The 16257-nt window shown below is 38.2% G+C and overlaps 1 protein-coding gene across 2 annotated transcripts in view; it reads left to right on the top strand.

The window, feature by feature from the left end:
• The window catches only part of spns2 (SPNS lysolipid transporter 2, sphingosine-1-phosphate), a 71146-nt gene that overhangs the window by 42772 nt on the left and 12117 nt on the right, over positions 1 to 16257 (top strand). For both annotated transcript variants that reach the window (XM_084113535.1, XM_084113536.1), the window contains exons 4-8: positions 6422 to 6573; positions 10645 to 10711; positions 14158 to 14300; positions 15206 to 15358; positions 15450 to 15639. In XM_084113535.1, coding sequence (XP_083969661.1) covers positions 6422 to 6573; positions 10645 to 10711; positions 14158 to 14300; positions 15206 to 15358; positions 15450 to 15639 — 705 coding nt within the window. The remainder of the gene's footprint in view (positions 1 to 6421; positions 6574 to 10644; positions 10712 to 14157; positions 14301 to 15205; positions 15359 to 15449; positions 15640 to 16257) is intronic.

The following is a 16257-nucleotide window of genomic DNA, read 5'->3' as shown; positions in this document are numbered from 1 at the left end:
TGCTTGCGCAATCTCTCTCGCTCTCTCTCTCTCTCTCTCTCTCTCTCTCTCTCTCTCTCTCTCTCTCTCTCTCTCTCTCTCTCTCTCTCTCCTTCTCTCCTTTTTCTTTTTTTTCCATTTTGCTAAGATGAAATGATTAGATGACATGCTCACTTAGCATAACACTAAGCCGGTCTCAGAAGACCTCTTGTTATAACTCTACTACTGTTTGTCATCCTCTTTGTCTCCTGTATCTTACTCCCTGTTTCATCCAGCCCTCACTCACTCGCTCATGTCATTAAGAGATCACTGCTGTTAGCCAATCACGTTAGAGAGTCACATTATTTATATATATTTTAACTATATACACACACATATATATATATATATATATATATATATATATATATATATATATCCCTTAAAATATATTGTCCATTGTCATATTTGTTACAATTTCTTTTAGCCATTTTCTTTTATTTGGTGCACAAATACTTTTTAAATTTTAGAAAAAAAAGCTGTTTTGCTTGAATAATACATATATTTATAAATATATACTCTTTCTTTTTTAATTTGATCTCCTTAGGATATTCAGCCTAATGAAATAAAAAAGTAAAGGTGACAGTGGAATGTTAACATCAAGGATCTTCTCTATCATTTCTTTCACAGCTTTCCAAAAATTCTTGACTTCTTCACACTCCCTAATGCAATGATATAGTGCACCTTTAAACTCACTGCATCTAAAGCAAGTGCCAGGGACATTTTCATTATATCCATGCAATATAATTAGAGTCAAATGAATCCGCATCAACCACTTATATTGTAGCAGCTTCAGACATGTGCTCATTGTTTGTGATTGAGCTTCTTTACATGTTTCATCCAGTCCTCCATCTGAATATCCTCATTAAGATCCAATCGTGATGAGAATTCTTACTGGATAAGAATTAAGGATAAGGATTTAAAAATATATATTTTTACAGACAATTTATATTCAGTAACATATTTTAGAGCTTGGCATAACTAGACGAAAGGTATAAAAAAAACACGAAAAACATGCTGTTTGGGTGAATTTAAATGAGAAATATCTAATATCTCAGCGTCTGTTAAAGTTTTTTTTTTTATTATTATTTTTTTTTTTATCATTTTAAGTCATCTTGAGGCCCCCTTGTGGGCCTGGGCCCCACCTGAGAACCACTGATCTAAGTTTAAAAAAAAAAAAAAAAAAAAAAACTGTCAAAAAACAAAAAACGTGTCACTGTTCACGTCCATAAAGGTAATAAAGACATCATCAAAGTAGTCGATGTGACATCAGTGGGTTATTTAGAATGTTTTGAAGCATCGAAAATACATTTTGGTCCAAAATTAACAAAAACTACGACTTTATTCAATATTGTATTCTCTTCCGGTCTGTTTTCCATCCGAGTCCACATTGACGCACCAGATAACACGTCAGCAGCGTCTTACGTCAGCAGCGTCAATGTGGACTTGTGAACGTGGATGGAAAACAGACCGGAAGAGAATACAATGTTGAATAAAGTCGTAGTTTTTGTTAATTTTGGACCAAAATGTATTTTCGATGCTTCAAAACATTCTAAATAACCCACTGATGTCACATGGACTACTTTGATGATGTCTTTATTACCTTTATGGACGTGAACAGTGAAACGTCCATTGACTTACAATGGAGGGACAGAAAGCTCTCGGAATAAATCTAAAATATCTTAAGATGTCTTCAGAAGAGAAACAGAGGTCTTACGGGTTTGGAGTGACATGAGGGTGAGTCATTAATGACATAATTTTCATTTTTGGGTGAACTAACCCTTTAAGGTTAGATGATGACAGTTGTTTATTAAATAACACAATGTCAATTGCTAAAAGACTCTAATGTTACTGAAGTCTTCATCTTTGTCTTCATTTATCTTTTACTTTAGCCACCGTCACTTATTACAAGACCAGAAAAGGGGTTTGACTTTGGTCATTCATTTATACAGACAGTATTTGAGCGGCTTCTTTAAGCTTTGCATGAGCAGTATAATTCGAGAGTGACATCTGTCAGTAAGTACAGTCGTCAAACCCTGACTCTATGGCTGTAACCTAATTCTCACTGTAAATATAGTCGTGTTAAACATAAAATTCTTCGTAATAAACATATGTTGAGAGGAACTGAGACAACAGTAAAGCAAAACTGAGAGCAGCAGTCAAAAAAACGTGACAATTTAATTGATGCTTATTGTCTATAATCTCTCATAGACCATCTCAATCAAATTATGTGTGTGTGTGGCCAGTCTCCAGGGAGTTAATTGTAACAGAGACAGATAGTGGCTGCTAATTAAAAGGCCATGTTAATAAGAGGAAGACTGTGAAATGACAACAGAGGAATGTTCCCTGTGGCTACAATAAATGATTTTAGTGATATCTAGTGACTTAGTGATGGTTCGTGTGCGGTTTGGTTCCCTTTAGCCAGTCAGACAGTGTGAGGATCGAGATTGCATGTACATATAGAAGATGTGTGTGTGTGTGTGTGTGTGTGTATGCCACGGGGGGTTATAAATGCGCTAATCCCCTCGATCTGCAATGCTGAGTTGATACGGACAGGACGAGCCAGTCTGCATCAATGTCACATGATCATATGCATACATGAGCGTGAGGACTGCAGATATCCCTTTATCAGTCAATCATCCAACCCACAGTGGTGAGCTATTATATAACGCTCTCCACCAAGAGAAGTAAGCAGATCATCTCGTATTTACACACAGGCTCATCATCACCATCACGTTAATGTTACCGCAACATTGCCGCAAGGTCTGCATTACATTATTCATAACAAGCTGAGTGGTGTGTTTTATAAGAATAGACTGAAATTAGAAAAAATACTATTACGCCAAGAAATCATATCAGAATGTAAACATGTTCTCATGTATTAGTTTGGCTTATAGACACCCAGCACTGATACTGGGAAGAAAATATCTACTAAATCTGTCTATGGCTTAAACTGACCTCAAGACCTCTTGCTGATCTGTTCCACATCCAAAATCCCTCGTAACTCGATGTTCAGCTTCATATAACGAGATTTCTCAGGGCTTTGGGAAGAGACGGTCAATTCACTGCACTGTGTTGCTGCAACAAGACTGAAAGACAGTTTTTTGTTGCACATAAAAATCGTGATGTAAAAAAAACAGAATTAGGGAATTTAAGTTGCAATTAAAAGAGAGACTTTAAGATGTCTGATTCCCATGCAAATTCCCATATTTAACATATTTAACATCATTGTGTCGGTTTTGTCTGATGACAAGAAAACAAAACATCAGGGGGTGTCAGCGGTGGTGGTTTTTAGTTAGATATGCACATATTCATACAGAATGTATTTGAATGCTCATGTTTATGTATATGGTTTTGAGGGATTGAGGGGAGTCAGACAGTCAGTCCTACAGTACAGCAAACTCATGAATTGGTTGTGGACTGGAACAAAAATAACAAGGCAGATGCATCAACTTTGCTTTTCAACCTTGGGGTTTTAACCACTCAACCACAAGCTCAAATAAAAACGGAAGTATGTGAAGTGTGAAGAGTGTGAAGAAAATCAAATCCTTACAAAGGAACTACCTAAACATGTACAATTACATTTGCATCCAGTCTGTCAACACAAAAAGCAAAAACGTCAAGATTAAAAAAAGGTTTCAGGATCAAATTCACTAAACTTTGGCAAGCAATCAAGTTGAACCAGATTGTGAATATCTAAATTAAGTCATTAAAGGAGACAGACACCGTCTTCTATGCAAATTATGCTCATTATTATAGATTTACTCATTTTATATTTTAATTTAAAGTATTTTGAATTATTAATTATATTTTCCAGACATTTAAAAATGTGAATAATGTGTTTTTGCTTCTGTACTTTGACAACAGTTATTTGTTTTAACAACATTTGTAATACTTATAATACTTTAGAATATCACATTATAGGTATAAATGTATCTTAATGTACACACACACATATATATATTAGGGGTGTAACGGGCCACGTAGTCAGTTCAAGAGGCAGCACGGAGAGCGAGAGAACGCAATCATCTCTTCCTCTTTAATGCTAGTTACAGAATAAACATGAACCTATAATATTATAGTAATGTGTAAATAAGTACAGCATTTGCAGATTTAGATTTTTTTTAATCCTTAAGACAAGGCAAATGGCAAATCCAATAAAAAAAGACAAAAAAGCAATTTTATGTTTAGTTTTCTCCCTCCTGCTGTACCGAAATGTACACACACACACACATCTGCTGCTCTGACACTGTAGGCGTGTGTGATTGACAGGGCAATGGGGGGTTCAGAGACCACCAGCTTTAAGTCCCTCCCTCCACCTTACTATAAATCTTCTCACACTGGATGACATAAGTGTGCGCGTCACCTCAAATAACCACCGTACAGTATGTATGTTCAGCAAATGACAGCACAGGCATTAATTTTTCAAGTGTGTGTGTATGTGTGTGAGAGTGTGTTGGAGTGAAAGGAGGAAAGGTTGTGTAACAAACAAACAACAAGTCGTCCACTCTCCCTCTCCACCATCCCTCTATTCTCTTTTTCCCTCACAGCACTTCTGTCAATAAACAACTAGCACACAGCTTTTGTCATTTTAGAGCAGAGTCATGAAAAGCAGGGAAGGAACTGAGAGAGAAAGGGGGAGGGAGGGATAGAGAAGTCCTCTCAGTGCCAGAGGATAACCCAGCTTGCTGCAGTCTCTCATTGTGGATTCCTGTCACGTACACTAAAGAAATTCCCCCGCTGAGAATTATGTAACATTCAACAACAAGTAAAGTTGTTTTTCTTTTGGCTGTATGTTGTGGGGCTGCTGTCACACCAAAGACAGTCAGGTGGAAAAGAATAAAGGATGAAAGGTAGGAAAGGGAGTGAGGGATTCCCAGTAATGAAAAGTGACCATCGGATGACCGAAGGACATGAGGTTTTCTGCCTCTGTTTTGAGAGCAAGGGATGAATTATACTTACAGTCTTGAATTATCAGACATGTTTATCCAAAATGAATTACCAATGAGAATTAAAATATATAAAATACACATTCCAATTTATATATTCATACTAACATTCAATAATATATATATATATATATATATAAACTGTTCCTTGAACCTTCTATTTATAGAGGAATCCTAAAAAAAAAAGTTTCCACACAAATATTTAGCTGCACAACTATTTACAACATTGATAATTAGAAATGTTTCTTGAGCACCAAATCAGCATATTAGGATGATTTCTGAAGGATCTTGTGACACTGAAGACTGGAGTTACAAATTAAATGTTGTATTATATTAAAAATATTATTGAATGTTAGTATAAATATATCAATTTGAATGTGTATTTTATATATTTTTAATGTGTAAAGGACTATAGATACATATATATAACTATAGCAATATGTGCTCAAGCGCACACACACACGCACACACACACAGAGAGAGAGACACACACACACACACACACACACACATTAACATTTACAGGAAGCTTATTAGTACACAAAAGTCTGCCACAACAGCATCTGGCCAGTCAGGTGGCTTTGTGAGCCCCCTCAGGAGATGGAAGTCTGCTATGACAGATCTGTAAATGTGTGTGTGCTTTATATGCACATCATAACATAATGGGATGACCTGCTGTCTCTAGAGAGTGTCCATATTTGCTGCTTTCATTTTCTTTCACTCCATCAGTGTTGGGTGTGGCTAGACTCCCCACTGCTGCCAGACTGAGACCACCGGTGACACAATAAAAATGAAATATTATTAAGGAGAGTGAGACTCACACAGAAAAAGAGGTCAAACCGTAAAGAGGTATTGACTGTGAGCACAAGCAACAGAGAAATCTATAACTAGCTTCCTCAGTTGGTCGACTGCCAGGGTGACCCAAATTCTCCACAGCAGTATAGCTGTCCATTACACACCCACAGTTAATGTCTTCACATAAACGACTATATATACAATGAGTCTAGGCCATTTCAGGGAAGGGTGGTTTCTTAGTCTGGCTTCCTTCCTAGCCGATAGAGGTCAGAGGACAACGGCCACATGTTCCCACTGTTTCAGAAATGTAGGACACTTGCTCCTTTTTGATAATGAATGTTGAACGTCTAAAGAGCCACACAAACCTGAACACAGTCTCAATGTCAATCAACAGATTTATGAAAACGTTTCAGGTCTCAATGATCTGTCAATCCTTAGATGCAGGATATACCATTCATTTCTTCCCGATAGTTAACGTGACTTAAATAGCTAAAAGAAAAAAAAGTGCTTCACAATGACCCTGAAAATCATGATCTATAGTATTTAAGTGTCAAGGAATGAAAATGAGAGCCATATTGGTTTTTAGATTTGCGCCAACTGAATAGTATATATAAGAAATTCCTTCAACTTTTCTGATCACATGACCTTTTCTTTTGCAGTATTATTGGTTGTTAGTGCTGTCCAGATGTTTGGTGGGAATTGGTGAATCAAGCTACTCATCCATCTCTCCAACCATCATTGGAGACCTGTTCACAAACAACAGAAGGACCATGATGCTCTCTGTCTTCTACCTGGCCATCCCACTGGGAAGGTGAGTCCCAAATTTGAGCAATACCACTCTATTTTCTTTTCAATCCATTATCAGGTACAATTACATCTATAAAATGGGTAAAGTCCTAGAAATATCATTTCATTTTGTTTAATTTACTTGCAGATGTTCAGATGTTCATTAGAGATGGTTTTACAATAGCACTTTAGCACTAAGATAATACTGTACAACCAGATAATATTATTGCCATAAAAATAATTGTAATGCAGTATATTTAGACATTTGAAGTCAGGTTAGGTGAACTGTGGCTGAAGGGAACAGCTTCTGACAGCCAGGTAATCTCAGATACCATCTCAACTCAGTAAAGGTCAGTTGTGGAGAATTGAGCTCAGCGTTTTGTGTGGTCACCGCCTCAGATGGGCCAAATAGACAATGATTTTCTAAATCTGTTTGCTGCTGTGAAAGACTTTAAGCTCAACCATTTCGGTCACTTAACCCAGGCTGTGGCATTTTCTTTTGTTCACTGAGGTGGAAAAAGACTGGGGAAAACAACAGAGGAAAGATGATAAATGCATGCATGTATGTGCATAGCATTTTTAGCTGCATTGTGTTCACATTCAGCATCTTGGAATTCAATTGTTAATCTGATGGGGAGAAAAACAACAACATAAAATGTTAGGGGCCAAACTAATCTGAGTTTTGACCATGCAGTTGTATAACACTGAGTGGTATACACCTCCATTGAACTGAGGAAAATAAATATCTGAAAACAGCAGCTGTCGCCATCAGACCTGTTCTGAGGGCTAGTAATAGTATCGATGAGAGATTGAGTGCAGTTAGAGGAAAGGACGGGATGGAAAAATAGCAGACCCGGGAGAGTTTTGGTATTTTGGTTTGGCCCTAACAAAGCGATCGACAGTACGAACAATAAGAGGTGAAAGACTGGAGCGCTGCAGTGTGCCGCCTCACTTCCTGTCTAGCGCCCTGTTTATCTACAGTCAGGTTGTTACTGTTTCCAGGAAGTGACTTCAGCCATGAGAGAAAGGTTTGGAAATTTTAGTCTTCTTATGGGCATGGAAAATATTAGTTGCTAATAAACATAGACAAACAGAGTAATAACGACAACTTGTGTTAAAAATACGTACAGACATATAAAAATGGTAGTACCACGTAACAAATGCTTGAAATTAATATCCAAAAACTCTCATCCAATCAAGAACATCAAAAGGTACTAAATGCCCATATTCCATGAATACACAGGTATGCGTAGGCTTAATTAAGGGGTTCTTGACATTGAATGAGGTCCAGAGGTCACTGTGGGCTCATGTTGAGAGCCATATGTTCTCGATGATAAGGTCCTATTGTTTGATGGGTCAGGTCAGGTTGGTCCATCAGTCGGATATGCCAGGGGCAGTTAAAGGTAAACAATGTAGTTTACCTGCTGTGCGACAGCCTGGCGCTAGTGTCTGGGAACACAGGAAGTGTGCGTGAGGTTTAGTTTTGGAGGGAAGCTCCAAATTTAAACTGAAGGATTAAAATGGTGCAGTTATGCCAGGGCCTGATGTACAAATTTTTTTTTTTAAAAGAACAATCCCCAAATACAGGAGACTACATTTTCAAACCACTCTATAGGTATATAGTATTGCTTAAGTAAATGTACAATACCTTTCAAAAGTTTGGGGTCGGCAAGATCTTTTTATTTGATCAAAATATAGTAATATTATGAAAATAATTTGTATTGAATTAGAAAAATGTAAAAAGAAAAAAAAAGTGAATGTTCTGATATCAAAGAAGGTTGTGAAATCAATTATAATGTTTTATTCATGCTAAACTTAGACAAAATATAAATTCAGTTTACTTCTTGTTTCTGTGGCTTCCACATGCATTTACTACAGTAGTGCACTACTGTCAACATTGTAAGTATACCATAAATACCTTAAAAATTGGTGTTTAAGTTGGTGTAATAATACCAATAGCAAAAACTTTTCTTTTCACTCCCTGTTGCCTCTTACAAACCAGTGAGGGTTGGTAATGGGTGTAAAAACTTGGGAAGGAGACAGACATTGGCTGTTTCTCAATATGCGTTCTTCAGTGATCTTGTGTCCTTGTGTTCTCGTACTACGTCATCATCAACCGTCGAAGTTCAATTCCAATACTCAAGAACGCAAGTACAGAGGACGCATGAAGTGCCCGGATGTGTCCTTGACATTGAGGATGCATCAAATGCAGACTTGAGAGAATCGAACCGTTAAAAATCCCAGAAGACGCTGCGGGCAGTCGACGTACGGAAGGCTGTAAGCTTCAAACTTCTCGTTCTCACTTGAGAGATTCCCGCAGCAAGCTCGATATACGTGACAGCTCGTGAAAGTTTACATTTGTCGGTCTCTTTTGCTTCATTTTAATAAAGTGATAAAGACCTTAAGAAAGCGGCAGTATTTTTATTAGCATATTAAAAAGAATCTCAACATATTCTCAACTTATATGAAAACAATATCTATAATAATATGAAAGAAATGTTTAATAGGTTGTGACATTTGTTTGTGATGTTGTGTTGTATTTATTGCGCTTTGGTCGTGAATCGCTATTTGCCGAGATGGTCAGTTAAGCAGCAAGATCGCAGCACATCTCAGTTCTCATAAAGATGCGTTCTGTGTTCTCGCGTCCTTCCAAGTTCGTTCTTTCAAGGTCGGCTGGCAAGACCGGTCTCAAAGAATTGCGTTCTTAGAATTGAGAAACAGCCAGAGAGAGTAACTGAGAATGAGAATAATAATGAATCTGATGCTGAAAATATGGAGGAATACTTTCGACCTGAAATTGAGAACTGATGGAAAGAAAAAATGCGAGACACCCAATCAACTTTTTTTAAACAGACTATGACCAAGAGGAGAAAATTCATAGAATGGCCGATGACAGGCAGCACAGTCTCAAACCAGATAATCAGCATACAGATATTATACAGAGAGAATAGTTCACATGTGCTTCAGCCACACCGAGATCATAACAGGGCAATTATGAACTTTATCAGACTGTAAACAGGATGTAGAGCTAAGAGAGTTTGGTCTGCGTCTGAAGAGATATGACTCACAGATTCCTCAGATACCGTCAGGGTTGAAATGATCCCACCTTGAGTGCTCGTCTTCCTCCTTTCCTTATATCACTCATGTCAGGCAGTCTTGCCTTAGAAGAACTTAAAGGAAAGTTCATGAGACACATGCCATATCCTACAGCATCAGACAGGGATTCTCAGAATTAGGTCATCTGAACCTTTGATGTTAGTATTTCACCACAGTCCCCAAATCCATCCAAAACCCAAAGCGACACAGTGTGGGAAGCTGGTGTTTCTCCGAAGTCATCTCTCTTTCTCTTTCCCCCGGAGCTGATCTGTCATCAAAAGCCTCTGAGTAATGCTAAGTGGTTGACTCTCTTACATAGCCAGAGGTGATGTTCAGTGTAAAGCCATTATCAGCGGCATTAGTATGCATGCTGAGTTCAGGCAGCCTACCCAGCGCATGAAAGTTTTAGGGTGCATGACACAGCTTTGGGTGGGGAAAAACAGCCAGGGAGAGAAGAGAAAGACTGCAAAGAAAGAGAGAGGGACCAAGTGAATGAGACAGGCACATGGCAAAATAGCTTATAGAAAAACTTCTTAAACCACCCTAAGCTGGTCAGGCTGGTCTGGTTTGCTGGTTTTTGAGGGGTTTTGGACATTAACCATCTACACTAATTGAAAACCAGTTTGGGCTTGCTGCTAGATCAGCTAGTCCAGTTTAAGACTAGCTTGGGCAGAATGGAAGACCAGCTAGAGTACCTTAGACCAGTGTTATTAAACTGGGAAAAAGATTAGGCTGAGAAATATACATTTCTACATAAACATTTTTAATTTCACCAGTTAGCACATTCATTTTGGATGCCCTAATATACTAAAACTTCAAAACTAAAACTTATTTTGAAAAACTAAATAAAAAATAACTAACAATTCAAAACTAAAGTAACCCTGGCTCAGTCCAGCTTAAATCAGCTTAGACCAGCAAACCAGCTGGAGAGCAGAAGTTTATGCCTAGAATATGATACTTTTGCTTGTGTATAATGACATGTTTTGCTCTCTCTCCGCAGCGGTCTTGGATACATCCTGGGATCCATTGCTAAAGACGCTGGAGGGGATTGGTACTGGGCACTGAGGGTAAGAGCAGTTTAAATGTTTCCTTGTGTTGTATCAATATTTTAGAGGAAGCACGCCCAACCTCCACAAATATACACCATTTCCTCTCGGCCTGGTCAAAAATATCCCTAAAACCCATGGCAGACAGGTGAATCCCGAAATACCTTCAGCCCGTCTCTTGAAAAAGCAACATAACATTCTTGCCCCCTTGAAGCCAGTGCAATGGGCACTGACAACCCAGCTAGCTCAAGTGCATTAATATAGCATTACCTCCAGCTCTCTCGGGGCCGCTCATACACGCTATCCGTGAGTAATGCAGTCTTCACAGTTCTCGCTGCGGTCTTTGTACTGCATAGGCCCAGGAGAAGAGGGGGCTCACTTACACAGACCCTTTTGTTGTAGGATATTCCTCAGTAGCCTTGATGTATTGCAGTGCTAACCAAAAGCCCAAAATCGAGCACATTTTAATGCAGCTCAAATGACTAATTTATGAAATGATTGAGTGAGAGGAAGGGTAGTGGTCTGCAACTTTTGGGCAGCGAAAGAGAGAGAGAGCAAAAACAACTTTTCTGAGAAAGTGAGAGGCCTCTGAAGTGCTTTAGATTCCTGTCTTTCTTCCTTCATTAGCTCAGCGCAGTTTTATAACCAACTGCTTCTCTCATTCAGTTCAAACTTTAACAGGTGGATGCTCGAGTTAGCAGGTGGGCTTCATTACTTGTTCCTTTCTCGGGGTCATAAAGAATCTAACGAGGGTTTTATCGTGAACTTGAATTAAGCTTGTTGTATGGCTGCCTCTTAAAACTCCAGCAAGGTTCTGTTGTCGAGCTCTTAGGCCTGAAAGGAGACTTTAAGAGGAGCATTAAACCCTCTCATTCTTACAAAAACACCTCTGAACATGACAGTTATATGACCCTCAGGAACATAAATGGCTTTATTTGGTAGCTAGTTTATCGGAACGCTTTTGCAAACAGTAGCAGAGCTCCGTTGTTTGAGCTCTTGGATGCAGTAACACATTCCTTGACGAGACAAAGCTCATGGTTTGGGGGACTATTAATCATCACTAGCACTTTAAATGAGTATAAAAACAACAGACAGATGAAAAGGGACTCCATATCGGCCATATCCTGCTCTGAGAGGGGAAAAAACACTCCGTGCCACTTTCCGCTTGTTTTGCAGGCATCGCCTTTAGTTCTCGAAGAGGGAGTGTGTTTTTTTGGAGTGGAGGATTATATCATAATTATTGAGAGCCATATCAATCAACTGCGGGTCGAATAGGGGAAATGCCAGGAAAAATAGCACCTTGATCTCTCTTTCTTTGATTACACTCGACCCAACTCTAACCTTAACAAACACAAAAGAAGCTACAGCACTAGCTTGAGATTAGTAGGAAAGGGCAGCGTCTGACAAAGTGCGAGACAGAGTCAGAGTTCAAGATGACTGATCAACGCAGGCTTTGATATGAAACTAGAGAGGCAGGGAGGGATCTCCACAGTGTGACTGTTAGAAAATAGGTCCACTGCAAAGACCTTTTTTACGGCTGCTGGGTTTTCTAGTTACAGAGGGATAACAAGACCAAATCCAGGCTTTAGCGAGACACTGCAGCTCTGTATCAAAAGCACCGCAGTGCACACAGACACACATTCAGTCCACAGAATCACAGTATAGTGCAGGAAACAGCAGCATGTCAATGGGATGCAGTGATCTGTTTCACTCTCATGCTATTTATAATACTGAACACTACAAAAATAAAACATTCACAAATTTGTATAAATGCTTATAATATATAATTCTAATAATTATTCTCCAATATATTCTCAAACTTGTATTTCGTTAGCCTCATAGCATAATTGCCTAAGTCATTTTTTGGCCAAATTGTGATATCTGCCTAACTTTACTGTCCTACCACTGCTGCATCATCCTGCCTTTCTGCCAAAAACATTGACATATGACTTAGGCAATTATGCTTTGAGGCTAACGATTTGTAGAATGTCTCTTGAATTAAGTTATATTGCATATAATGTTGAAAACAGCTGTGCTGCTTAAAATATTTGTGGAAACCATGATAATTGTTTTTCAGGATTCTTTAATGAACAGAAAGTTGAAAAGTACTGCATTTATTTGAAGCTCTGAAAAAATCTTATAGACTACAAACTTTTGAACAGTAGTATATAATGCATAAGATAGATTCAATATTATATTATCTTAATTTTGCTTATACAAATGAATCTTGTTTTAATTTAATTTCTCTCTCTTTTTTTTTTCTTCTGAAAATAAGACAAAAATACAGATCAGGAACTTTTTTGCACTAAATCTTTACAAGAACTCACAATTTTGAGCAGAGCTTTGCTTTAATGTGCTATAAATGATCTCCAGGAGGATTGCGTCTGACAGACAGAATTGCTTTGGCTTTCACAAGCGACGGAGGCGCTTATGCTGCTTCCATGTGGGCGACCGAACCAACAAACACTTGCACACACACACACACACACATACACACTGCTCTGCTGTAGCCATCAGGAAGGATGATAAAAGAGATAATAGCTCATGGCCTGGTGGACCGCAGCTGCTCCCACACAAGGGTGAAAACTGAGAAAGAAAACGAGAGTATGGAGTAAAGAAACATCACCTAATAGAGTCCACTTCACACTGCAGTCTAGTACCCTGCCGGCACTACACACCCTAATGTGAATATAAATAAAACTATCACAAAATACATAACACTATCATTATCGACTCAACAAATAACTTGCTAGACCAAACAGGATGTGAGACAGTTTTTTATTGTTCAGCCCACAAGATTCTTTTTAACAGACAGCACAGACTCACAGTAATACAAGCAAAAAATGTTTAGTCTAGTTAAGAGCACTGCACTGAAAAAAAAAATTAAGCAGCATTTTTGCTTTTTCAGAGTAAAAACATCTACAAATTGTGTAAGAAAACTTATATAAGATAATAAGACTTGATTTCGTTTGAAAAAAAAATTACAAATGGAGTAGAAAAAAACCCAAACATAATTTGAGGTATGTTATTAACTGAAAATGTCATAAAATCTCAAGTCATTTGCTTCTTAATTACATATCTATTGTTTTAAGCATGTTTATGTTATGATGAGGCAAGGACGAAGCAGAGAGAGAATCCATATGCAAAACTAATTTAATGAAACAAACAAGAACTCCAGGGCAAACAAAGGAACACAGAACTCAGGACAGGAACGTGGAAACAGCTATAACGACCGACAAACAACAACTGAAGCACAGAGGTTATATACACAGGCAAACAAGCTAAACAAGATAACAAGGGGGCGTGGTTAATGGGAAACACCTGGGATTACTAATAGACAGACAGGGAACCACTAAACATGACAGGACACAAAACCACATCGTGACAGTTTAGATATTGTTCTGGAAAACAAGGCAACAAGGCAGTGTTAAACTCTGCAATATCATCTTTTTTTCTTCTATCTCAAGGTTTCTCCAATGTTAGGTTTGACTGCTGGGTTCCTCATCCTCATCTTTATCCCTGAGCCGAAGAGAGGGTGTGCTGACCAACTCACTGGACGGATAAAGACGCGCACTTCCTGGCTCTGTGACATGAAAGCTCTTGCCAAAAAGTATGCCACTTTTTTTTCTATCCATCACTCAAGAATGAAATGAACATAATGTTTAGGATTGGGACGTACCGGATGCATTCACTTAATCAAGCATTGAGTGAATATTGGACCCTCAATGTCTATTTTTACAGTCCTGCCTTCACTCGAACATGGTGACAGTTTATTGGAGTAGCTGGTATAGAATTTCAAGGGCCAAGTAGTTCAAGTAGTCTGTGCTTATCCTGTGGTGTGACAACTATAATTCAACTATTTTAATTACATTCTATAATATTAATTGATTGTATTTTTTACTGAGATTTTCCATTTCTAGAATATTTACACAATATCTATTATCATCAATAACATTATCTAATTGTGTATATATATATACGCATGTATTATTACATGTATTTTTCACACCACTAGACCAACCATCTTTGTTGTGGCCAAACTGACATCAAATGGATGTAGGCAATGGCCATATTATATGTCAACTACCCATATCACATCGGTTAACGTGATTTCACCAAGTAGAACATATTGCTAGATCAACATCGTTGTTGATCCTGGAACAACATGTCAATCAACCAGTCAGATTTGAGGGACAGTTTTTTAGTTAATGTCAAGTTTACAACAAGGGTTAGGGGCTTCTACACTATTCTTATTCACCTATATTATTCTACTGATTTTAGGAGTAACTTATGGGTAGGACTATGTTTTTGGACAGCAATGTTGTTCCAGGATCAACAATAGATGCTGATCCAGAAACATGTCTTACTTGGCAAAATCACAGCAACCACATACATTATGTCAGAAAGACATAAAGAGCAAAAATAACAGAAAAACAGGAAATGCAACAAAAAAACAATGTCTGAATGAAAACTAAAGAATTATGCATGTTAATTCCTTTTCTTTCTGTTCCCTAGCCGTAGTTATGTATTTTCATCTCTGGCATCGGCCGCAGTGTCATTTGCCACGGGGGCGTTTGGGATCTGGATCCCGCAGTACCTAGTCAGAGCTCAGGTGGTGCAGAAGACAGCAGTGAGCTGCACCTATCAACCCTGCAGCAGTAAAGACAGGTCAGAACACACACACACTCCGCTTCAAACCTAACGGTAAATCGCAAGCGTTACAGTTTTGACAACTATTATGTTTCTCTCTCATCTCCAGTTTGATATTTGGAGCCATCACCTGCGTGACTGGGCTGTTGGGAGTGGTGATCGGCGCTGTGACCACACGGCTCTGCCGTCAGAAGACGGAGCGTGCCGACCCGCTGGTGTGTGCGGTCAGCATGTTGGGCTCTGCTATCTTCATCTGCCTCATCTTTGTTGTGGCCAAGAAAAGCATTGTGGGAGCATATGTAAGTAACTCTATTTTGTTCAGTTTCAGCCTACTTCACAAGTCTACACTGTAAAAATTGACATTTTAATTAGTTATAAATTAGTCTTTTGGATTTGTTTTCCAGTAAAACATGTGTGTGTGTGCGTGCGTGCGTGCGTGCACTAGACTAGACTAGACTAGACTAGACTAGACTAGAATAGAATAGAATAGACTAGAATAGAATAGAATAGAATAGAATAGAATAGAATAGAATAGAATAGAAACTCTATTTGGCTTCTACACTCATAATAAATAAATAAATAAATAATACAATTATTCTACAGTATATATATGAAAGTCTATCTGTGATGGGTGGGGTTAGTGAGAGCTTGTGTGTGTGTGTGTGTGTGTGTGTGCGGGCGTGCGTGTGGATGTGTGTGAGTGCGCGCGCTAAGGTTTTTGGTTTTCTTTTATTGTTGTTGTATTATTATTTTATTATTATTATGATTTTTTTGTTTTATTTGATTATATCTACTATGTTGTTCTACTGTTTTATGTTGTTTGGATATGATCCTGAGGAAAATAATATTAATACTCATTACACTAACTAGGTTGAATTCAGGGTGATTGGGACACGTTTTGCAATTGAGATGACGTG

This window comes from Abramis brama (genome assembly GCF_963993115.1).
Source record: "Abramis brama genome assembly, chromosome: 5".
In the NCBI taxonomy this organism is placed as follows: domain Eukaryota; kingdom Metazoa; phylum Chordata; class Actinopteri; order Cypriniformes; family Leuciscidae; genus Abramis; species Abramis brama.
This window is presented reverse-complemented; position numbering and strand designations above follow the sequence as displayed.